The sequence below is a fragment of the Mirounga angustirostris genome, unplaced genomic scaffold (genome assembly GCF_029215605.1).
Source record: "Mirounga angustirostris isolate CCGP_5_RB_7025 unplaced genomic scaffold, mMirAng1.0.hap1 SCAF_10, whole genome shotgun sequence".
NCBI lineage: Eukaryota > Metazoa > Chordata > Mammalia > Carnivora > Phocidae > Mirounga > Mirounga angustirostris.
Window position 1 is genome coordinate 108940435 of NW_026991718.1, and position 24338 is coordinate 108964772.

Here is a 24338-nt window from a genome sequence, read left to right on the forward strand (position 1 = left end):
GATCCTGGAGTCCCGGGATCGAGTCCCGAATCGGGCTCCCTGCTCAGCGGGGAGTCTGCTTCTCCCTCTGACCCTCCCCCCTCTCATGTACTCGCTCTCTCTCATTCTCTCTCTCTCAAATAAATAAAATCTTAAAAAAAAAAAAAAGAAGGTACAACAGTGCTGTCAAACCCTCTCAGATGAGGACAAGTTATAATTCATCTTCAAAACATTTATGTACTGGATTGTATATGCCTGGCTATTTAAAAGGGTGAGATTTCTCTGTTTTTGCCATCTCATTAGTGGACTGCCTGTAGGGTGCACCACAGTCTGGTTTGATGCTTACTCAAAATAAATCCATTTTCCTTTTTTTCTACATTTGTGGAGAGGAATTTCTGGGTTGGTAGGAGTTTTTTCATTCTTCCCCTAGCAATTACCACAGTGTATTTTTCAGTAAAAAGCAAACTACAGAACAATATATATCGTATTAATCCTGTATAGCATAGTATTTCCTGTTTTTAAAATAGACGGTATCTGTATTAAACCATTAAAAGTTTTTACTTCTGTGAAGAACTGGAGAGGAAGAATTCCGGTGTTTATTTTATCTACAGCTGCAGGATTTGTTCATAATGAACATACTTCAATACTTCCACAGTGAAAGCAAAACACCTCACTGGATCTTCTGTGTTTTCATGAATTGACATTAAAAATACTGTTCATAAAAAAAAAAAAAAGGCATGTATATATTTTTCCATGCAAAACCATTTTTCCTAAGATGATCTATTTATTTTCCTAAAGAAAATCCATATAAATAGTGTAGCTTTCACAGTTTTATTCTTTGTAGATAGGTAGCAAAACACTTGATTTGGGATACACGAGACATCTTACCTGGACAATGAATGAAAGACCAGTTGTATCTGCTGTCCTCCAGGCACATGCTGGCATTGAGAAGGGGCTGGGGGTAGGAATTCCCCACAGGGGCCTGGGAAGGCATCCTCACTGGTCCTTTGTAGGAGCCCTCTATGCATCTGCCTTTGCCCGTGTTGCTGGGATCAGTGCACCAGCCACAGCCTGGCTGCTCCAAGCAATGGCTGCAGGTACAATAGCCTGAACAATTTTCAGCTGTAAAAGAACACAAGTTGCAACTCACTACCGCACGTAGCTTTGAATTCAGTGCATTTAAAAAATTACCTTTTCTAAAAGTGGTGGGTTTTTTTTAGATTTATTTGTTCACTTAAGTAATCTCTACACCCAACGTAGGGCTTGAATTCACAACCTGGAGATCAAGCGATGCGTGTTCTTCCTACTGGGCCAGCCAGGCGCCCCTAAATTACCTTTTATTTAAACAGGCTAGTCTGTCAGTCAACATTCCTATTCTAAGGTAATTTTTTTTTTAAGATTTTTATTTATTTATTTGACACAGAGAGAGAGAGAGAGAGCACACGCACACAAGCAGGGGGCGCAGCAGAGGGAGAGGGAGGAGCAGGCTCCCCGCTGAGCAGGGAGCCCGATGTGGGGCTCGATCCCAGGACCCTGGGACCATGACCTGAGCTGAAGGCAGACACCCAACCGCTTGAGCCACCCAGGCGCCCCTCTAAGGCGATTTCTTAAATGACACAATAAATTGAAAGAGCCCAATATCTTGCCCAACATAGAACAGGGGCTCCTCCCCTCCTCTATCAATCCCAGGATGTGGAGGCAGAAGGGACCTTAGCGGTCATCCACCAGAAAGCACTTATTTCATGCATCAGGAGAGGAAGATGTGGAGACATTACATGGATTGAGCAACACGTTTCTGTACTCTGTACTCTGTCCTACAGGGCTTGATTCTTTTTTTAAAAAAAAACATTTATTTGAGAGAGAGCGAGAGAGAACGAGTGGGGAGAGGGGCAGAGGGAGAGAGAGAACCTCAAGCAGATGCCCCAACTAAGCAGGAAGCCCCGACGCAGGGCTCAATCCCACGGCCCTGAGATCATGCCCCGAGCCGAAATCAAGAGTCGGATGCTTAAGCGATGGAGCCACCCAGGCGCCCCTGCAGCGCTTGATTCTGCATGAAGGTTCCCCTCCCCTCAGGCAGTCTCCGGTCTTGCCGCTCCGTTTCACTTACGGGGGCAGCTGCTCATGGTGTACCACTCCATACACTGGCCAAAAGGGAAGGAGGCCACGTAGGCATTGGAGTCCACGCACTGCTTCATGTTGCTGCACCACATGCACTCAGAGCTGCCGCTGGTACACTCTCCACACGCCGTCCGCAGGGCACACGGCGTCCGGCACTGCTTCGCGCTGTGGTTCGCTGGGAAGCAAACCCAGGACACTTAGAGCTCCCGCCACATTGGCCAACATCAAAGGCTTTTCGGGATGGCTTGTGACCCACTAGCGTGTCATGAAATCACACCAGTGGGCTACATTAAATGTAGGAGAAAACCGAAAACACAGAGTCGTCCTGTACTGGGCTAGTCAGGTACATCCACACGCTGAGGGGAAAAAACTCCTTCTTTTCGAAGAGCGTTAAGGACAGACATGAGGGAACAAGCGAATCTTTCCATAAGCGTGGCAGTTCTAAAGCTCCTTGCAGTGTATGGGACTCAGGATGACCTTCAGAGGTTTTACGACCCACCCGAACATGAAAACTTGTATCTGTGTATTTGCGGGAAGAGGGACCACAGAATTCATTACATGCACCAAAGCATTCAGGACCCAAAAGGGTTTCCCCTACAGGAAGCTCAGAAACCATATTTTAAGAGGACTCTTACAGGGCTATGAATTCTTTTCTACACCTCTGTACTCCTCAGATGACTTAGAGTACCTTCCTAAAATGAGACACGATGTCAATGGCGTCCCAAAAAGCACGCACAAAATTCCACCTACTGCACGTGAGTCCCTCTGCAGGGTAAGATGCTCGTCTCGGCTCGTCTGCGCGCTGCAGATGCTGCCCCTGAGCCTGCCCACGGGAGGCCTGAATGTAGCCCACGGGGGAGCTGTGAACCCGAGAAGCTCCCCAGTGTGTGCTCCTCAATACTCTCCCACAGCACTAACACAGTTCCGGCCAGCTTCTGCTTTCTGTTGTGTAACTGCTCTCCCCATTTTTCTCCCCACTGATGCTTTCTGTCTACTGTCCCTGCAGTGACCTGCTTGCTTTTCTGATATTTTCTTTGCATTTTTTGTCCTTTTCTTCCACAGCGTTTCTCTGCCAACCTTAAGACATTTGCCTTTCAGAGCAATTCTCAGTACTTTTTATGGTCAGCAAACCAATCAATCTCATTGCTAATTACAATGTTAGCTTCTTTGAATAGTGTTAGTTATTTTTGTTTATGCTTCCGGCTCATACTATTCAGAGCCGGAGATTATTTCCTTCCACTTTTAAGTGCTGGGTTATACTCCGCTTCATGTGCTTGAAATCAATACTCCCCATCTGTTTTTCCTGATCATCTCACACCTTCCAGTCTTTCACTACGCCTCCTACAGACGTCTCTCTTTCAGTGAACTTCCAATGATACATCATTCACCCAGATACTTACCAGGCCTTTCACAGACACTGCCATTGAGTGGGTTGATGCAGGTTGCAGCCTTTAAGCCCCGAGTACTGGGTTCTGACAAGATTCCACAGAATCCAGCATCACTGGGCTCAGACGGCATCCACTGGAGCAAAGTATTTGTGAATGGGGACATATCTTCCCAGCACCAGTAGGACACATTGATCTTCCGAAGGCCAACCCATGGGGTTAAGGTGAGCTTGGACTATAGGCAAAAGAGATACAGCTTTGAATATAAGAGATGTCTTGAGCAAAAGAGCCTTCTAGATAAAAACCACTAAATTACATATGCCCCGCAGATGAAGGAAAACCTCCCCATCCCAATCAAGCCACGGCAGGTTAGGACAGACTATCATGTCATCCCCCTCTACTACACTCATGCACTAGAACTCTGCCTGCCGGGCACACCACGGGGAAGCTGTATGGGTGCGCCCAGGACAAGGGTGGGTACTAGAAGCTGAAGTTCTGAGGACGTGAACTCACCATGCTCTGTGATGACTGCATTATTCGCAGCTGCTTAAGGACAAATTCTACCTTCTTCTGGGTTGTAAGAGAAGCCAAAAAGGCATTGTGGTTCCTACAGGACAATTTAGCATTGTCATAATTCTCCTTGGCAGTAGTAATTTTCAAACAGGAGTTTCCGACCAAATGCCAGCCAACGCCACAGATATTTTCTTTTGTAAAGGGGAGAGGGAAAAAAAAAAGTTTTAGAAATCACACAAAACTACTACACTACCAGTTCGAATGATCGGAAACCTAAAAGGTTTCTGCAATTTGAATTCCGCGGTACTTTACTAGGATGTGGTGAGGGCATCCGACACATTACTAAGGACCGATGCAGAATACAAGAATGTTAGACTTCACCAGTCCTGTTTCCTGGATCTCAAGAGGCATAGTCTATGGTCAACTCTCTGTGTCTTAGAAGAAAAAAATCTTAGGTGCCAGTGCTAGATTTCTAACCCCCCTTTTGAAGAACAATTAGAAACAAGACTAAAATCCTAAGTAAAGAACAGAAAAACGAGTATGCGGATTGGAAGGGTGGGGAAGAAAACTGGAGGACGGAAGTGAGTCGCTGAGTGAACAAGACGATGGTCTTCAAAGCTTCACTGTTTCACATCAAGTGGAAGGTAAAATCAAGGTACACAACATCCTGAAAGTGAGGTGGAAATATCCCTCTCAGAAAAAAACAAACAACCCTACATGATACAAGTGCAGCACACAAGGTAAGACTGGAATCTGCTCCTGTGATCGTCCCGAAGCCACCCAGTTCAGCCCCATGCCCCAAACTGCACAGAAGCTCTGTGCGCTTCCTGGGAGACAGGGAACAAGCAAGGCAACTTTGCCAGAACCCAGTACCCTGGAGATACCACCAGCAAAGCCCGGGACCAGTCAGTGAGGCAAGTGGAAGGTGCCACAGGAAAGGGATCATGTAAGAGCAAATAAAGCATCTGCTCTTCCAAGTGTGGCATCAGTGTCACTCCTCATTAAAATGTAGATTCTAGCCCCCCTCCCCTGATGTGTACCAGAATCTGACTTCTGACAAGACCCTCAGGTACTCCGCAGTACATTGAAGTCTGTTGCAATGAGGTAAAGAAAAGCAGCTCACACTCACGCAAGCTGAATCAAGTACTCCCAAAGGGCACTGAAAAGGGGCCTGGCAGACCCTGCTGCCCTGTGCATGCTTCAGGTGCTGCACAGAACCATCGATGTCCCCCTTCTCGGAAATCCTAGTCGAGCAAATATATCACAGAACTTCTGTTGTGGCTGGCTAGCCTGAGGTCCTCAACTCTTCGTCCTGAACCTCAGATGCCATAAATTGAGGTATTCAGGACTGGAGATCACCTCATGGGGGTGCTGCTGATAAAAGCATCTCTCCTCCTTCTTGTCAGAAGGTGTTGACAGCCTAATCCCAGTGGTCAGTATGAAGTCTTCTTCACAAAGTGCCCTGCAGACTGGCTGCCAAGACTGCTGCTTTCTATAGCCAGGTGACCATAGCAGAGGCGAGCGGGGACAGGGCAGCAGGCTCGATGATATGGAGCCAAGCTGTCATTCTATTCTCCAGAGCAGGAGATGTTGCTTCACTTTATTTCAAAGGATAAGAGGAGCAAATGCTTAAGAACTGTATTTTCATTTTAAAAAATAACCACAATAGTGGTATGGGGGAATGAATGGATAAAATGAGTTTGTTCCCTCTGCTGGGTTCAATCTAGGCTGCACAGTATTGGGGTGGGGGTGTGTGTGAAGTCTCTGGACCCACACACATCCAGATGCCCCTACAAGGCCTACCGGGCAGGGCGATGCATTCCTGATTGCGGGGCTCCCACTGGCAGTTCTGGTCCAGGGCACAGCTCCTGCAGCTGGTCTTCTTGTTACAGTAGTACATGGGGTTATCCTTGGGACAATTCTCGTATCTGGAAATGGAGATCTAGAACACAGTGGACAAAAGCTTTTCTCTTAATCCACGGACAGAACTCATGGGGAGGACAAACAGGATACTAAAATCAACAAAATCTAATTGAGGAAGCAAACTGCAAATAAAGAAATAAGTAAGATGCAGATAAAGCGGCCCTGCAGGGAAAACAGTGTGCTGAAATCTTCTGCACAGGGCATGCCCTGACATGGCAAGGAGGCAATGCGCTCTTTTAAACACCATGCTTTAACCTGCTCAGCTGTGAAATGGGGGTGTTCAACCTGCTGCTTTTCAAATGCCTCCCAGTCTAAAACTTTCATATTTTATGAACTGCTTTACAGAATAAGCTGTCAAAAACTACAGAGGCTGAGTCACTGTACCTTTTTTTGCCCTATAACCTAAATAAAAAAATCATAAATGATGAGCATAAATTATACTGAGCCACGATATAACATAAGACAAGGAGATTTTGCAAAGTTGCCTGACTCACCTTCAGTCTCAAGTCCTAACTTGCTCCCAAGAGCTTGCACAGGTAGAGTGAGCTCACCGTGACAAGCCTCACACCAAGCATCTAGGACCTAGCGACAGCCATGCCTAGGGATGGGGAGTACACAGAGTAACAGTCCTACCTTCTTCTAAGATACTACACACCAATCCTTGCGGCTAGCAGGACCTTCGAAATTAGGATGTATATAGCATCCCCTCCTAAAAGAAAGCCTGAGCAATAATAAACTCTAAAACTATACTGGAGGTTTTAAAAATCCCTCTGGGCCAGTATTTGTATCATACACACCATAATCTCACACCTAACCACCCCCCTGGGGTTTTTTCATCCTCTGAAACCCTTGAGAAGCGGCCCCTGACCTGGCCTTCCGTGCAGCTGTGGTTCACGGGGACACAATGGTCACTACACCAGTGACAGTCATTGGTGTTGGCTGTGCAGCTGTAACAATCCGTGTGCTGGTCACATCTGTCGTGGTCAAGAGCTATGAAAAGAAGAAAAACTCATCAACTGTGACAGCTTCTCCTTATAATAAGTCACAGGACATTTACAGCTGCTGTTGAGCACAATCTGAGACTAAAGTTTTTTTAAAAAAAGTAACAAGGGTTGGCAAGTAAAATAGGAAGAAAAACTGGCAGGAAGATATATCAGTGTGTTCAGGTTAAAAGAGTACTTAGAAATAAGTAAACAATATGAAGAAACACTATTCTGTAAAGCTCCCTGCCCCCAACAAAAGTACAGAGAGAGGGGAAAAACAAAGATAGGTTACTTTAACTCAAGGACAATGAGATATAATGGAAGTAGGTCTGGTTCTTTGAATACTTTTCTTCCCAAGAAAAAAAGCAACCAGCAACAGAATCAACACCAAGAGCTGCCCAAGAGCCAAAGTAATGTAGAAGACCAAGCCATCCCCCCCAGCTACAAATGCAAGGCTAACCTGGGCACAGGAAGCGGGCAGCACCACAGAACCCCAAAGGAGACACTAGGCTGAGCTACAATCTACACATGTATGTAAGTCTAAGAGTGCAAGTTTCAGAATTCTGGGCTACTACAGACCTGCTGCATCTCCTACTGACCCTAGACAGGTCAAGGTCAGCAACAAAAAAAGAGGCTGCACAACCGTGTTGCTTGATCTACTGATCCACTTATGGTCATGGCACATGGGGGAACCCATGGACAAGATAAGGTAGCCCCCCCTCCCCCCACAAAGCATACTCGTTAGGCTACTCTACCTGCCCTGGTCATCACCCCCAGGACTGGGTCCACACAGAAAGCAGAGTGACCAGGGATGCGACATTTGAGATGAGTTCACAGCAAAGAGGTTTATATTGAACCACCTATAGTAATTAAATATTACTTTCTATACTCTTGCACATTTAATTTGAACTTTTAAAATTTGGTTTTAAAAAAAACCAATTTCACAGATTTTATTCCTTCGAAGAGACAGTGTAGACACTGTCTAACCCTACCAGGTTCTGGTCCTCTCAGTTTTCCAGCACTCACTGGGAAGTTGTCTGGGTGTCCTTTTGGGGATTTATGCTCACCTTAATTGGAGCATTCCAGTAGAGTGAAAGCTGACTCTATCCACCATAACCCTCAAGGTAACTTGCTACACCAACTCCAACAGTTAAGAAATTCAGTCAACATTCTTTAAAATAATTGAAGTGAACAAATATTTCGCAGAGACTTTTTTTTTTGAAGGATTTCTCAGCTATTACATCACTGTATTACACTGTGCTCTATCTCAGAGCAAAAACATAAGCAGCTAAGTAGGCAAGATGAAGAAAGCTTGGAAAACATAAGGGGTAGTTCTAGAAGCCAGGACCACTGGTCAACCTCAGCAACTCTCTGTCTTGTTATCACTGCTGTGCCCAACCAGAGGAGCTAGAAAGGAATGCTTTGCAAAGAGGGCAACACTACCTCCATCCTCTACTCCAACATAGTTTTTCTGGGCTGGCCCTCTTAATCTCATCCTTAACATTAGAACTGCATAATCCAATAAGGTAGCCACCACTAGCCTCATGTGGTTCTTAATTTTAGTTTAAAATTCAGTTCTTCGGTCACACCAGTCTCATTTCAAGTGTCTCTGGCTGGTAGCTCCCATACTGGGACAATGCATAATAGTACATTTCCATCATCACAAAAAGGTCCTGTTGTATTGCATTGTCTGGGACCAACTGCCAGGCTCAGGAGTTGGTATACAAAATCCGTGCAATGCCAAGGGGGTTTTGTCTCCATCACTCACAGACAGCTTCTAGGAGCCACATGGTGTTCCCATCCACTGTAAAGAGGTTTACAAAACTATCTTCAAACACCCAAAAGGCCTTTGCGCCAGTTATTACCAAACAATTTGGGATAATAAAATGAACACAAAAAATGCACATATGCTAAATACCTTCATAATTCAGACAAAATGAGATTTCAAATTAATTAAATTTTAAGAAAGGAAAAAAACATACTTCTTTTGGAAAAACATTCTGATTTTAACTTTTCTTCTTGTGCTTCAGATGCCAACTCCCAGGAGATACACTGAGATGACCCTGTATCCCACACACACCGGATGCCAGGTCCTGCTGCCAGGCAAGCAGCTTCGCTCCGGTGTGCTCCACACCTTTCTGAGGTGAATACGAGGATGTCACTGAGAAGGAGACTATTGAAACCACCAAATACATACATGGTGCTAAAAGGGGGAAAAAAAAAAAAGGAGAGGAGTAGTTTACTGAAAGTTTCTATATACAGATGCATGATAGGCTTTTTACAATCTTTAGACAAAATGTCCCCAAATATCCATCAATTCAGGATGTGATGTGAGTAAACTATGGTACATCCACACAATGAACTAGCAGTCGGTAATGTAAAAAGGATTGAGGACGATTTCTACATACTGCTATGGGGTGATCCTCAGGATATACTGCTATGTGAAAAAAAAGGAAATGCAGAGAAAAGTATATATTGTATGCAACCATTTATCTAGTGAAGGAAGAAGGAAAACACACACACACACTCTTTTTTCATTTTAAAAACAAGAACAATGGGGCGCCTGGGTGGTGCAGTCAGTTAAGCGTCCAACTCTTGGTTTTGGCCCAGGTCATGATCTCCGGGTTGTGAAATCAAGCCCCGCGTCAGGCTCTGCATTCAGCATGGAGTCTGCTTGGGACTCTCTCTCCCTCTCCCTCTGGCCCTCCTCCCCCCTCAAATAAATAAATCTTTAAAAAAAATTTTAAATAAAAACAAGAAAACAAAACAAAGCTTCTCTTTAACTTATTTTCTTTTTTAAAAAAGATTTTTATTTATTTATTTGCAAGACAGAGAGAAAGAGAGAGCGAGAGAGAGAACGAGCAGGGGAGAGGGGCAGAGGGAGAGGGAGAAGCAGGCTCCCCACCGAGCAAGGAGTCGGATGCGGGGCTCAATCCTGGGACCCTGGGATCATGACCTGAGCCGAAGGCAGATGCTTAACTGACTGAGCCACCCAGGCACCCCTCTTTAACATATCTTCTTAAAAGGGCTGGAAACAATGACCAACCTAGTAGCAATGGATATGACTAGTACTTAGGTTGTGGTATCTAAAAACCATTCTTTCCCTTACCCCTCAAAAAAAAGACTAGGACTCTTTAGAGGTAATCCCTAGGAAGTCAGGTTTAAAAATAAAAACAAGAAAAAACAACTAGGCAGAAAAAATCAGCAGTGGTACACTGGGGAGACAGACTCTAGAATTAGTCTAGGCAAGACACTAAACAAACAGTAACAACAACCCCCAGTGGTGATGGTGGGGGAATCAGAATCCACATCTGATTATTACCTAAAAGGCTTGGTTTTCAACAAAATGTTACAAGATATACAGGGGAGCCTGGATGGCTCAGTCGGTTAAGCATCTACCTTTGGCTCAAGTCATGATCCCAGGGTTCTGGGATTGAGCCATGCATTGAGCTCCCTGCTCAGCGGGGAGTCTGCTTCTCCCTCCACTCCACCCCCTTGCTCGTGCTCTCTCTCTCAAATAAATAAATAAATAAATAAATAAAATCTTAAAAAAACAAAAACAAAACCAAAAAACCAAAAAAGTGTGAACCAAACAGAGGAAGCAAAACAGTCTTTGAGGAGACCCACATGTTGGACTCAAAAGACAAAGGCTTCAAATCAGCTATTACAAATATATTCCAAGAAAACTATGTCTGAAGAATTAAGTCAAAATAGGATATCAATGACTCAATAAGTAAAGACTATTAATAAGGAGACATAAATGATAAGGAATAATTAAAAGGAAATTCTGGAGTTGTAAAGTACAGTAAGTGAAATGAAAAATTCACTAGAGGGACTGAGGAGACTTGAGCTGGCAGAGGAAAGAAACAGTGACTTAAAGACACATCAATAGTGATTGTATAATCTGAAGAAAAGAAATGAAAAAATATCAAAGAAAATGAAAAGAGCTTCAGAGACTTGCAGGACACTGTCAAGTATCCAACATAAGCATAATGGGAGTCCCAGAAGGAAAGAAGTGAGAGAGAGCAGAAAACATACTTAAAGAAGTAATATTTGAAAACTCCCCAAATTCGATGAAAAGGATTAATCTATACATCCATCCACAGAGCTCAACAAACTCCAAGTAGGATGATCACAAAAAAATCCACGTTCACACACATTATAATCAAAAACTGCTGAAGCCCAAAACAAAGAGAAATTCTTAAAAGCAACAAAAGTAGGATAACTCTTCACATACAAGAGAATCACATTAATATTAATGGCTAAGACACAATGGAAGCCAGAAGGCAGAGGAATAAGATACTGAAAGTGACGGAAAGAAAAAAAAATTTGTCAAATAAGAATTCTCTATCCAATAAAATTATCCTTCAAAAATGAAACTGAAATAAAGACCTCCCCAGATAAACAAAGACTAAGAAAATTCTTTGCTGTCAGGTCTGCCTTATGAAAAATAGTAAGGTAACAATAATGGTTGAAGACTTTAATATCTCATTCCTAATAAGAGAACAACTAGGCATAAAATCAACAAGGATACACAAAACTTGAACAACATTATCAACCAATTTGACCTACTGGCATCTGTGGAACACTCCACCTAAACAGAGCAGCACACATATTCTTTTTAAGGGCACATGGAACATTCTCCCGGGGAGACCATATATGCTAGGCCATAAAAAAACAAAAACAAAAACAAAACTCAGTAAGTGTTTTTTGTTTTTGTTTTTTTAGGAAAGGAAATATTCAAAGTATGTTCTCTGATCACCAAAATGGAATTAAATCATAAATCAACAGGTAGCAAATCTGTGAACTCCACAAATACTTGAAAAATAAACAACATATTCTGAATAACCTATGGGTTAAAGAAGAAATCACAAGGAAAATTAGAAAATACTTTTAACTAAATGAAAACAAAAATATGCCATTTCAAAATTTATGGGTTGGGATTAAAGTAGTACTTAGAGAAAAACTTACAGCTTTAAACACATATATTAGAAAAAAAAAGAATCTAAAATCAATAACCTAAGCTTCCACCTTTATTTTTTTTTGAAGATATTTATTTATTTATTTATTTATTTATTTATTTATTTATTTATTTATTTATTTGACAGAGAGAGACACAGCGAGAGAGGGAACACAAGCAGGGGGAGTGGGAGAGGGAGAAGCAGGCTTCCCGCAGAGTAGGGAGCCCGATGCAGGGCTCCATCCCAGGACCCTGGGATCATGACCTGAGCTGAAGGCAGATGCTTAATGACTGAGCCACCCAGGCACCCATGCTTCCACCTTTAGAAAAGAAAAGCAAACTAAACCCAAAGCAATCAGAAGGGAGAAAATAATATCAAGAAGAAACAATAAAATATATACAGAAAAATAATAGAAAAAAATGAAATCAGAAATTTGTTCTTTGACAAGATCAATAAAATTGACAACCCTTTAGCTAGACTGACCAAGAACAAAGACAGAAGATAAATTAACAAAATAAGGAATGAAGAAGGGACATCTTATTGACCTTACAGAAATTAAAAAGCATATGAAGAAACAGGAACTTTTATACCAACAAATTAGACAACTTAAATGAAACAAATTCCTAGCAAGACTGATTATCGGAACTATCTAGTTCCTCAAAAAATTTAAAAACAGAACTACAGTATGATCTAGAAATTCCACTTCTGGGTATATAACCAAGAGAACCGAAAGCTAGGACTCAAACAGATATTTGTACATCCATGTTTATAGCAGCATTATTTGCAATAGGCAAAAGGTAGAAGCAAACCAAGTATCTACTGACAGAAGAATAGATAAACAAAATGTGGTATACGTATATGAGAATATTATTCAGCCTTAAAGGAAAGAAATTCTGACACCTGCTACAACATGGATGAATGAACCTTAAGGATATTATGCTAAGTGAAATAAGCCAGCCACAAGAGGACAAATACTGTATGATTCCAGCTAAAGGTACCTGAAGTAGTCAACTTCATAGAGACAGGAAGTAGTGTGCTGGTTGCCGAAGGATGGGGGCAGGGCAGAATGGGAAGTTAATGTTTAATGGGTAGAAAGTTTCAGTTTTGTGTGATGAAAAAAATTCAGGAGATGAATGGCAGTGATGATTGCATAAATGTGTGCTATTAAACCCACACGTCAAAATAATTAAGATGGTAAACCCTTACATTATGAAAATTTTATCACAATCAAAAAAAAATCTAAAAAAACTGCTTGGCAAGAAATAGAAAATCTGAACAGATAAACCTATCACAAGTAAAGACTGAATCACAATTTTAAAATCTTTCCACAAAGAAAAGTCTAGGCCCAGATGAATTCTACCAAACATCAAACATGTCAAGTGTAATACCAATCCTTTACAAGTCTTTCCAGGAACTAGGAGGGGGAAAGAATACTTCCTAATTTATTCTGTCCAATATTAATCAGACAAATATATCATAAAAAACCCCCACAAAACTATGGAGCAATATCCCTCATGAATATAGACAGGACATTTTTGAACAAGGACATTTTGTGGGTAATGGATATGTTATCTCAATCATGGTAATCATTTCACAAGTGTATACTCACGTCAAGTTATCAAAGTATATTGTAAGTATATATGTAAGTATATATGTAAGTATATTCAATCTGTTGTGTGTATCAACTCTACTTCAGTAAAGCTGTTAACAGGCCATATATGCAGAATCACACATATTCAAAACAAAAGCAATTGTGTAGTAGCTCCAGGGAAAGTTCTTAAAATGCTACTGTGGGAGGCCAATGCCAGCAAATGATGCAGTTGGTCTCGCAGGGTACACTGGGCCATATCCACCACATACACAGTATGTCTGTGCCTCTCGTGTGACATTTGCTGGGACATCCTCAATCCTGCCAACCACTGTGCCAGATTAGAACCTGAAGAAAGAGTTAGGCTGGAGGCTATATAGACCAGAGACACAACGCTATCCTTAAACATAATAACCTCTGGCAAAAATCTGAAGAACAGAAACAAGATCATTTGGCAGAAGAGACAGAGAAGTGGATTCCAGATAATATAAAGGAGAACCTGCTAATGACAGGTGTCTACAGAAAAGGAAGCGGCTTCCTTCTTAGATGGGTTTTCCATCCCTGGACATGTTTAAAGGGGGTGACTGCAGTAAGTGGAAATTTTGAGCAGATGACTTCAGATCTCTTCCGACTCTGAGATCCTATGATCTGCCAGGAAGTTGAGAACTAACCCACAGTGAGGCATCAAGAAATTCACTCTCACTTGCCTCAATTTCCTTCAAATTAACACAAGACTAACTTACTAAACGCATAAAGACTTTTGTGGCTAAGTATGTGTTGTATACTATATCTAAAAATGGACACATTTCAGTGACCAAAAATGGTCACTGAATTTCTAATCTCACTATTGGTTTAGTATCATGTTTTTTTTAGCAGTCTGGATTCAACTCGTCAATCTGCTGCTTAAACCAAATAAGCTCCACCACCACCCCCCCAGGACAGCTGGTGTTTTCAGCAATTCTGAATCCATCTGGTCACACGTGGGCTATGTGAGGTACGAAGAGCCCTTCAAAAAGGCCTGGAGCAGGCAAGTGAAAGGAACAGCTGCTTCTTCGCAGCCCCAGTGCCTCACGGCCAGCTTCTCACCCCACCTCCCTCACAAAAACCACGAGGACAGCAACTAAGTGAGGTATGGCCGACCCAAAGCTGCTGATGGTCTAAGAAAACCACCACTTGGAATAAGAAGAAATGATACCAAAGTTTCTCTCCCAGTAAATTCTTTCACAAAATGAAACTAGTCATGGCCTCTCTTGTCATCGGCTGCCCCCTCCAACCCTGCCCCGTACGCACGGATGATTCACAGATAGGCCCAAATACACCACTGGAATTACACAGAAATGAAAACATTATTATAAGTCAGGCTAAGAGCTGCTACAATTTAGAGAATGTCTATGATGTGCTAAATACTGTGCTAGGAGAACCATGGGCACAAAGATGAATAAAGCAGAGGCCAGGCACCCAAGGTAATGACGAAACAGCCCCACTGCTTTTCAGATGAAAGCATTAAGAGGGACTCACTAGAAAACTTCAGGGTATTCCTCACTGAGGAAGTATCAGCCTACAATTTAAGACGACACTTCAAATGAGTAAGGGTGTCAGTCTGTACTCTCCCATGTTCTCACGGGAAAACCACGTTTATCACTAAATTGCAGCTGAGTGATTACTTTAAAAAGTTATCACCTTTTCCCAATATCTAACTATCTGAATTTTGTCAATTCTTCCTTCAAGACATTGGCAAGACATGCTGCTGGCTCATCTTTTCTAATTCCAGGTCTTCATCTCATCTTGCATCATAACAACAGAAATTTTGAAAGCCAAGGAATCCTAACATAATGTAGGTGTGTAGCACTTAAGTAATTCCAGGATCGATAAGGCTCAGAATTTTAGGAGGAGAAACAGACAATACTCATAAGAGCTGAAACAAAATGGGAAAAATTAAGAACGTGATTAGGCTGTTGAACAAATCACCAATCTTTATTTTTTTTTAAGATTTTATTTTTAAGTAACCTCTACACCCAATGTGGGGCTCAAGATCACAACCCTGGGGTCAAGAACTGGATGCTCCACCGACTGAGGCAGCCAGGTTCCCCAACAAATCACAAATCTTTAAAGCACACTGTGAGGAATGGGCAGAGTGTCCATTCTGGATCCCCCTTCTCCAGGGGCAGATTTATTTAGCTCAGGCCAGGCATCTCTGAGTGATGCAATGAAATGCAGTACAGACTTCAGAATATCCAAAGACTGCAGATTTATCTGTTTGAAGCTTCACAATCTCCCCACCTCTGTTCCTCGATCCTATCTCCCATCCGAAGTGTCCTCTCTCCTTTTTTTAATCCCTCCTTACCACTCAGATGCAGTGATAAGAAACCTGACAACCCAAGTACTGCAAACAACAGTGACCAGCGGGGGACATAAGACAGTAACTGCACAGAACTGTTGTCCCATGCATTCAGACAGCACCAATCATAGCATACTCCCGCATGCTAACAAACTTGGCATCAGAAGTAATTCAAATCCACATCAGACATTTAAAAAAAAATTTTTTTTAAAGATTTTATTTATTTGACAGAGAGAGAGAGATAGTGAGAGCAGGAACACAAGCAGGGGGAATGGGAGAGGGAGAAGCAGGCTTCCCATCAAGCAGGGAGCCCAACGTGGGACTCGATCCCAGGACCCTGGGATCATGACCTGAGCCGAGAGCAGACGCTTAACGACTGAGCCACCCAGGTGCCCCACATCAGACATTTTAAATAGAAATCAGGAAATTCAGACCTACGTAATTCTGTGACAAACTAATGGGCTGAAGGGATGCCGCAAATAATATGTTAAGTCCAATTCCACTTCTTCATGTTCAACTTTGCTTACATTTTAAACACAAGAGAAAAGGGACAAGCGCTTCTTCAGTTAAGTACCTGTTGTGTAAGACTGCTGAATGGCCAAATCTGTTGACATCATGGTGGAGATCAGGTCTGGGAAGCACTGACCAGCGGTCACAAGCTAGGAGCAAAAAAAATACATTTCAGACGGAACCGCTCTTCCTAATCAGTGGGAAATGGCATCTTCTTTGGGGAGAAGACTGTGACAAGCACAACCTCATAAAATGTATCTCTTGGTTTTTCTTAATCACGCCATTATTTCTGAGGTAAAATACAGCAAGAGCAGAACAGCAGGGCATGGAAGAAGGGTAGAACGATACGGCAATTCTAATTCATGAATGCATTCATGACACTCACATCACTCATTCTGTTGCCCATCAATTTTACCCACTAGCACGCTTCTTAACTTAGGTAAATTTTATATTTTTCAAAACTTATGTAAGTAAAATATGTGCATTCCGTAATTATTTTCCACTCCATGTTGATTTGCCCAAACTCAGCAGCTAAAACAGGAAAATACAGGTGAAAAATGAAAACTAAAACTAAAAAAAAAATTCAAACTTCAAGTCCTCTCCTAGAACCCCTAGGATCTACTGATTTTCCTTTGTTCTGACCCATGCTAGCAATTCTCTTCTGGACCTTAATCTAATTGACACCGCAAAACCCTGCCAACCTCACTCATACTCGCTCTCTGAAACACTCAGACATTCACGCTCACTAAGCAAACACTCTTCTATTCGATCCAGACCTTTATTCAACCTTAACAACAATAGCTTTCACTTCCTCCTCCCCAGACTAGATTCCTTGGTCTTCACATGGAGAAGAGGCCATCAACTCTCATAGCTTCCTGCCCACCCACCTTGCTTCTCTCCCTAAAACCACAAGGTGGCAGGAGCTCCTTCCTCTTGTCCCACCTGGCTTTTAAATGTGCTCAAGGAGGCACTCAACTATGCCTTCTCTTCCCTTCACAGAGAAGTGGGGTTTTTTTTCGTTTTCTCTCTCTTTTTTTTTTTTTACTAAAACAGTCAACCTTCATGGTGTACATCTCACCTTACATGACTGCAATCTGGATTACTCCTTCCTGTCTAGAGGCTAACAAACAACATCACTGTTGCTAAATCCAAAAGTCTCTCCAGGCCTTGTTTTCCTTAAGTCCCCTGCAGCCACTGGTAACTGCTCTCTCACAGGTCACCGATCTTGCCTCATGTTCCTCCTGCTTCTCCAACATGCTTGCACAGTCTCCACTCTCCCGCAGACTTTTTACCCATCCATTCTCTGGCTCTCTGCTCATCCCTGATGATACATGCTCCGTAGAGGCTCGCCCCTGCTTTGGGCCTCCCACTGACCTCTGTATGCCTCGGTCCCATGGTCATCTCCAGCTGAACATGCCCCCAAACCCATTTTACTCCCTTCCTCCCAACCCAGTCCCTCTCCTTCTACTTCCAGCCTTGGTAAAAAGCACCGTCTACCACGGTTTTGACAAAACACCACCAAGTACCTGGCAATAAGGATGTGTCCGCCTCTCTCAAAACACACCCCAACAATCCCCAAGTTCCCAGCAGTTCTCAAACCCACCTCTCTCTTTAACCTCACTGCCACTTCAACAGCCTTGGTTCCAACCCTCCTCGGGATTTTGCAACAGCCTCCAAACCCCTATCTTGCCCCTTCCCAACTACTCACCACAATGCCACAAAGACATCTTCTTAAGACACAAATACTACTCCATCAGCTCTTCTGTAAGATTCTTCAAAAAGCCCAAATTCCTTAGCATGATGTAACAGGTCTCTCAAGATCTGACTAGTCTGCTAGCTCTTTGCTTCTCTAGTTCTGCCAGAAGCCATTCCTCCCCGATGCGCAGCTGATAACAGCCAAAACTACTCAAGAGGTCCCAAGTATGTGGCAGGGTCTCTTTTTGCCTCTTTTTGCCTCAACTTACTTTGAAGTAAGTTTGCCTTACTTCAACAGAGAGTACTCTGTGTCTCCATGTACTTGGGCTTCCTTCATGTGGGAAGTGCTGCCTAACTTCACCTCGCTGACTTCCTCGGGACCCAGACCCTACTCAAGAAGGCTTCCCCTGATCATAACCCTTTTGCTCTTGAGTTAAGGCATGCCCATAGATGCTCTCATATATTCCTCTCAGAGCAAGTAACACCCTGAATTGCAATTATATTGTCTGCTCAGCTTTCTGCCTCCCCCACTGTGAGGGCAAGCACTGTAATTTACTCATCTTACAATCCCCAAGCTCAGTGACTGGCACACGTATGTTTGCTAAAAAAGAACATCTGATGATCCTTAACACAAGAGAGTTTCTAGGATTTGTTTTGCATGAACAAATACTGCCCTCTTCTGGTCAAGTATATTACCACTCCAAAAAACGTTTAAATTCCATATCAAAGTAGACTTCAAAAATGTGTAAAACCAATTTTTTAGGGAATGCGATAAAGCTATTAGTTAAACCAACTTAACACAATGCTGGTGGTCACAACTACATAAGACTATTTTTCTTAAAGATTTTATTTATTTATTTGACAGAGAGAGCGCACAAGCAGGCAGAGCGGCAGACAGAGGGACAGGGAGAAGCAGGCTCCCCGCTGAGCAGGGAGCCCGACGTGGGGCTCCATCCCAGGACCCCGGGTTCATGACCTGAGCCGAAGGCAGACGCTTAACCAACTGAGCCACCCAGGCGCCCCCTACATAAGACTATTACATAAGGCATTTGTTTGTAACACAGAAGAGCAGTTGGTCACCCCAACTCACTCTCAAAAATTAACATTCAACCAATTAATGGGAGTAATTTCACTTAATAGAACTTAATATAGAAAAATATATTAAAAACTTAAATAAGAAATATAAACAAGAACTCAATATAGAATTTTTTTTTTTTAAACAGATGTATAGTATTTGTCACATGAATATAAAAAATACCATTTGGACCTCTTTCAAATGGCCTGACACTTCCAACTAGCGATATTTTCAGTTTCTTTTAAAATGCTGCTTACAGGGGCACCTGGGTGGCATGGTTGGTTAAGCGTCCGACTCTTGATTTTGGCAAGGGTCATGATCACAGGGTCATGAGATCGAGCCCTGCACTGGGCTCTGTGCTGGGTGTGGAGCCTCCTTAAGATACTCTCTCTTTCCCCCTCCTCTGCCCCTCCATTCCCGGCTCCTGCTCTCTCTCAAAAGAAGAAAATGTTGCTCATAGACAAAAAAGATTCTTGAAACTAAAATGGCTTTAGGAAACTTACCAATGTCATAAGCCATAAAATCCGAAGAGAAGCATTTGGCACCATGGCTCATGGATGTGTCATTGTGTGTGTTTCCTCCAAACACCAGCATGGTTCCACTCACTATCACAGCTGTGTGTAAGTAACGGAAAAATCGGCTGTCCTTAAGAATGGTCCTTTTGAGTTTATTTAAAGATAATAAATACAAGGTTAGTTTTTTAGAATATTTATCATCTATCTGCTAATGCAAACACAACCATTTTCTTAACTTCAGATCCAAATGTGCAAATACTTCTAGATTTTTCCCTATATATAAATAACTTTCTCAACAATAAATAAATATGTAAAATCTTAAGGCCTGTGAGAATTTTGACAGAACATATTAAGAGTCTTAAAACTGTTCCTACCTCATATGACCCTGTACTTCGTTTCTGGGTAGAAATCATATCAAATACAGACAAAAGCTTATAATACAATGCCTTAATAATAAGACAACAACTAGAAACCATAACTTCTAACTGCCCCATCTCAGTACGCCCACATGACAGAGTATTTACCCAGCCACTAAAAATGACAGACAGAATGTAAAAGGGTATCCCAGAGCATGGTCTCAAATATGTAAGGAAATACAAAAAGAAAGAAGAGAAATCATTGCTTTATATAATGACATTATTTCATAACTCAAATTTGTTTTACATTTATTAAAATTATCACACTTTATATATAGTTCAGTTTATAGCAGAGGGAGGAGAGTTCTAATTCAGGTCCTGAGACCACCTCTGTTTGATGATTTCATGCAGGGATGCCAGTAACTAACCCCAATGATGACACTTTAGTCATCAAGAAAAGGTTAAAAAATGGGTATGTTTTACTTAATTACAGCAATGTGCATACATTACAGCTTTGTAGAACAATTTATTCCTCAGGGTTTTGAAGAGCTAAAATTTTATAGAGGTACTGAGTTTATGAAAATTGAAAAAATAGTCAAAAAATATCAAGCATTTTCTAATCAATCTACTACAAAATTACAGAATAAGGCTACAAAATAAATCCTAGCTACATTATTACCTTCTGCTTCTTTCCCAATTTCTCTACCAACAATGCTGAAGAGAATTACCTGTTAGGCCTGAAAACAAAAATATAGCCCAATATTTTCCCGACAATTGCTAGAATTCACACCTTAGAGTAAAAGCTCAAGAAAAAGCACCCACCACATCTGGGTGTCCACATCGTATCTGTAGAGATCATCTGCGAGCCGGTATTTATTGGCGCTGAAAGCCTTGTAGCCCCCATGAACATACAGGGCCTTGGTCCTGTGGTCATAGACACTGCTATGACCATAGCCCCCTTGGACAAGGGCACCGCTGGTTTGTAATATACTCCATGTGTTCTTAGCTGGAAGAGGAAAACAGTTAAAGGCAAATATTGCAGGCTCCTCCTAATACTTAAAATGACCAATTGGTTTAAAATAAGAGATTTCAGGAGGCTTGATACCTATAGATTTCTTTTATCTTTTTATTTTTAAAAGGAGGCCATCTAAAACTTGTAACAAAGCCAGGTGGCCAAACATCAATCTGTTAAAATGTTCTGACGCTCTACTATACCATGTAGGAAAATAATTACATTAAATTTAAAAGACTCAGATTTCCCTCAATTGAACACTTTAATACCCTGAGACCTTCAGTGACCGATACACAGATGTACTTTATGGACCTACTTTCTCAAACTATCAATTAGAGGTGGTGCTCCCACACCACAACAGATACAATAAAATTTAACCAACGGAAATATTACACATTAAGGGGAAATCACAGTCCATTAAACCAATCTCTAAAGGGTCGTCTAAATTTTTTTCTTCAGAGTATCTGTTGTTCCAAATCATTTTTATTTATTTTTCTTTTTTCTTTTTTTTTAAAGATTTTATTTATTTATTTGACCGAGAGAGACACAGCGAGAGAGGGAACACAAGCACGGGAAGCCGGAAAGGGAGAAGCAGGCTTCCCTTGGAGCAGTGAGCCCGATGTTGGGGCTCGATCCCAGGACCCTGGGATCATGACCTGAGCCAAAGGCAGACGCTTAACGACTGAGCCACCCAGGCGCCCCTATTTATTTATTTTCAACACCAAAAGCATTTAGTGTCGTCCTTAGCCCCTCACCAAATTGATGGTAACAAATATATACTACATAGCAGCAGCAATCATCTGCATTTCACTGGTAACACATCAACATCAACCGCATTTCAAGATAAAGTACTGGGGTCAAGGTTAGGTGGAATCTTGTTAAACAGCCATAATAATAAGGGTAAAGGTTTTAAATTTGACATTCAAAAAGGATCCACTAGAAAAAATACACCTACCCAAGTCATATTCCTGTACATTGCTTATATATCCATAGAGAGGGCAATGACCAAAGATGACCAGCATGACCACTCGGCCAGTTTTCAGTGTGACAATGTGCGCCGAGTGCCCGACCACTGCATACTGCTCCTTGGCTTTAGGGGTCAACAATACCCATGACTCATTATGAATATGGAACACTCTTAACTCATTGGTCACATTCCCTGTTGAATCAATTTTTCCTCCATACATGTAAATTTTATCCTAGGGAAAAAAATGCAAACAAAATTCTAAAAAAATCAAAAGCATCAAACTTGAGAAAGAAAAGTTCAAAACCTCGATGTTATTCTTAGCTTAAGAAGTGCTAGTGAAATACACCTTTTAGTGAATTATTAGGAAAAGAATGAAAGGAACAACATAAAATAAAACATCATATTCTGTATCTCCAACACTTTGCCACTGTTCTTGGACTTCCTCATATGAGATGTCTCACGGTATAAAATGGCTTGGAAAAATAAAGTTGAAGAGTTCCCTCATCCTCCCGTAAACCATAAAAACAAGGAAATGAAAGTGATTATTCAGTTATATTGCAATGTGGCTATTCTTGGCTAAACTTGCTAATTAACATAAAAGCTGATTTACACAGTATTAATTTTTAACCATTTAGTACTACAATCATAATATCCCAGTACAATCTGAATCCATTAAAATCTCTCAGGTCAAGCTGGTTTCAACTTTAATTTCCACTTACAACTTAGCCAACTGTATACACCCCCCCCAAAAAAACAGAAAGTTTCTCCCTAACTAAAAACCAAAACTGAAGTCAAAATTAGAGAGACAGAGAGTAAAATGGTGGTTGTCAGGGGCTGGAGGGGAGGAAGGATATGGGGAGTTACTGTTTCATAGGCATAGAGTTATATTTTTACAAAATGAAAAGAGTTACAGAGATGAGTGGTAATGATAGTTGCCCGTTAGGAATGTATTTAATACCACTGAACTGTACATTTAAAAATGGTTAAGACAGTAAATTTTACGTTATGTGTTTTTTACCACAATAAAAAAGATTAGAGACAAAACCCCAACACTACGTACCTTTTCAACTACATAATATAATAAGGCATTTGTGGAAGACTGGAGTTTCTAGCTTGGTACAGAAGGGAGACACTTTACCTTGTATAATGCTAAAGAATGGCCATATCTGACAACCACACTGTTCACGGAACGGTTCAGGGTAAGCCACTCCCTAGAAGCAAGGTCATACCTACAAAATGAACAGATCATATTTTCACCCAAATGACAAAGCAGAGTATCTTATATTCTTCTATTTGATATCATGCAGTTTGGAGATGCTCCAAACAAGCAATGCAATGAGGCAGCTCTGCAAACAAACAAACTTAACAGCTGGGTCCATGGGGCATATCAGAACTTGGGAAGGGGGGCTGGGCTGCACAACCCTGGGATGAGGGAAAAAAAATCTACTGGAAGTTTCTACGCTTCCTGAAAACCTTTTCTACATACAGTCTTAATCACTTGCAAGTTGTGTTATACTGAAGGGGCATTCACTGCCATAACTTCTCTTTCATTTAGTCATTTGAAATTGAAGACAGGTACTGAAAAAGGAATGATGATTAAGTAAAAGAAAACTAACTTTTCCTTTTCTTTATCTAATTGATTTTTTTAAAGTCATATGTTCAAGAAAGCTAGAATATCATTTGGCATTTCAATTATACAATGAATTCACTTAAAGACTTTTAAAATATGAACATTTAGTAAACATCATTCCAGACATTTTTCGATGCATATATACAAACAGAAGAATACACTGACAACATATATTTATACAAAGGGGATCATGCTATAGATACTTTTAATAGTGTTAATTTGTATATAATTTAATAGAAAAAAGAAATCAAAGGGAAACCAATGCTATTGTTCTACTTTAAATAAATGTTATTTTCTATAAGTTTTCCTGAATAGTCCAAGTTTTATATGATGAAAAACATTATTATGTAATGTTTTAAGAAGACATAAGAAAGTTTTATCGACATAAAAAGCAAAAAAGGATACAAATAAATGTCCATCAATAGAAAATGGATTAATAAATTGTAGTATATCTGTATAATAGAATTATACAGTGAAAAATACACTCAATACATTCTCAACATAAATCTCAAAACAATGTTAAGCTAAAAAATCAAACTGCAGAATACTGTTTTGTAATGACTGAAAACAGAAAATTTATTAATTCTAATATATGTTCATGTATATTAGAAGTGTAAAGATATGTATGTGAACAAACGACACCACAAAATCAGGATATTGGTTATCTTTGAGACTGGGGAGGAGGCATGCAGGGGTTTTTAATTATATTAGCAATGTCTTATTTCCTAACCTAGGTGGTGTATGCATTAGTATTCATTATTCTTCTCTAAACCTTTCCTTTTGTCTTAAA

General features: G+C 41.2%; 1 protein-coding gene across 2 annotated transcripts in view; it reads right to left on the reverse strand.

The window, feature by feature from the left end:
- ATRN (attractin) overlaps positions 1–24338 on the reverse strand; it is a 156758-nt gene that overhangs the window by 64909 nt on the left and 67511 nt on the right. For both annotated transcript variants that reach the window (XM_045885482.3, XM_045885483.3), the window contains exons 7-18: positions 23057–23147; positions 21907–22150; positions 20762–20945; positions 19572–19726; positions 16363–16447; positions 8884–9104; positions 6787–6908; positions 5799–5937; positions 3996–4186; positions 3498–3717; positions 2087–2272; positions 868–1101 (exon numbers count right to left, since the gene is read on the reverse strand). In XM_045885482.3, the coding sequence (XP_045741438.1) occupies positions 868–1101; positions 2087–2272; positions 3498–3717; positions 3996–4186; positions 5799–5937; positions 6787–6908; positions 8884–9104; positions 16363–16447; positions 19572–19726; positions 20762–20945; positions 21907–22150; positions 23057–23147 (2072 nt within the window). The remainder of the gene's footprint in view (positions 1–867; positions 1102–2086; positions 2273–3497; positions 3718–3995; positions 4187–5798; positions 5938–6786; positions 6909–8883; positions 9105–16362; positions 16448–19571; positions 19727–20761; positions 20946–21906; positions 22151–23056; positions 23148–24338) is intronic.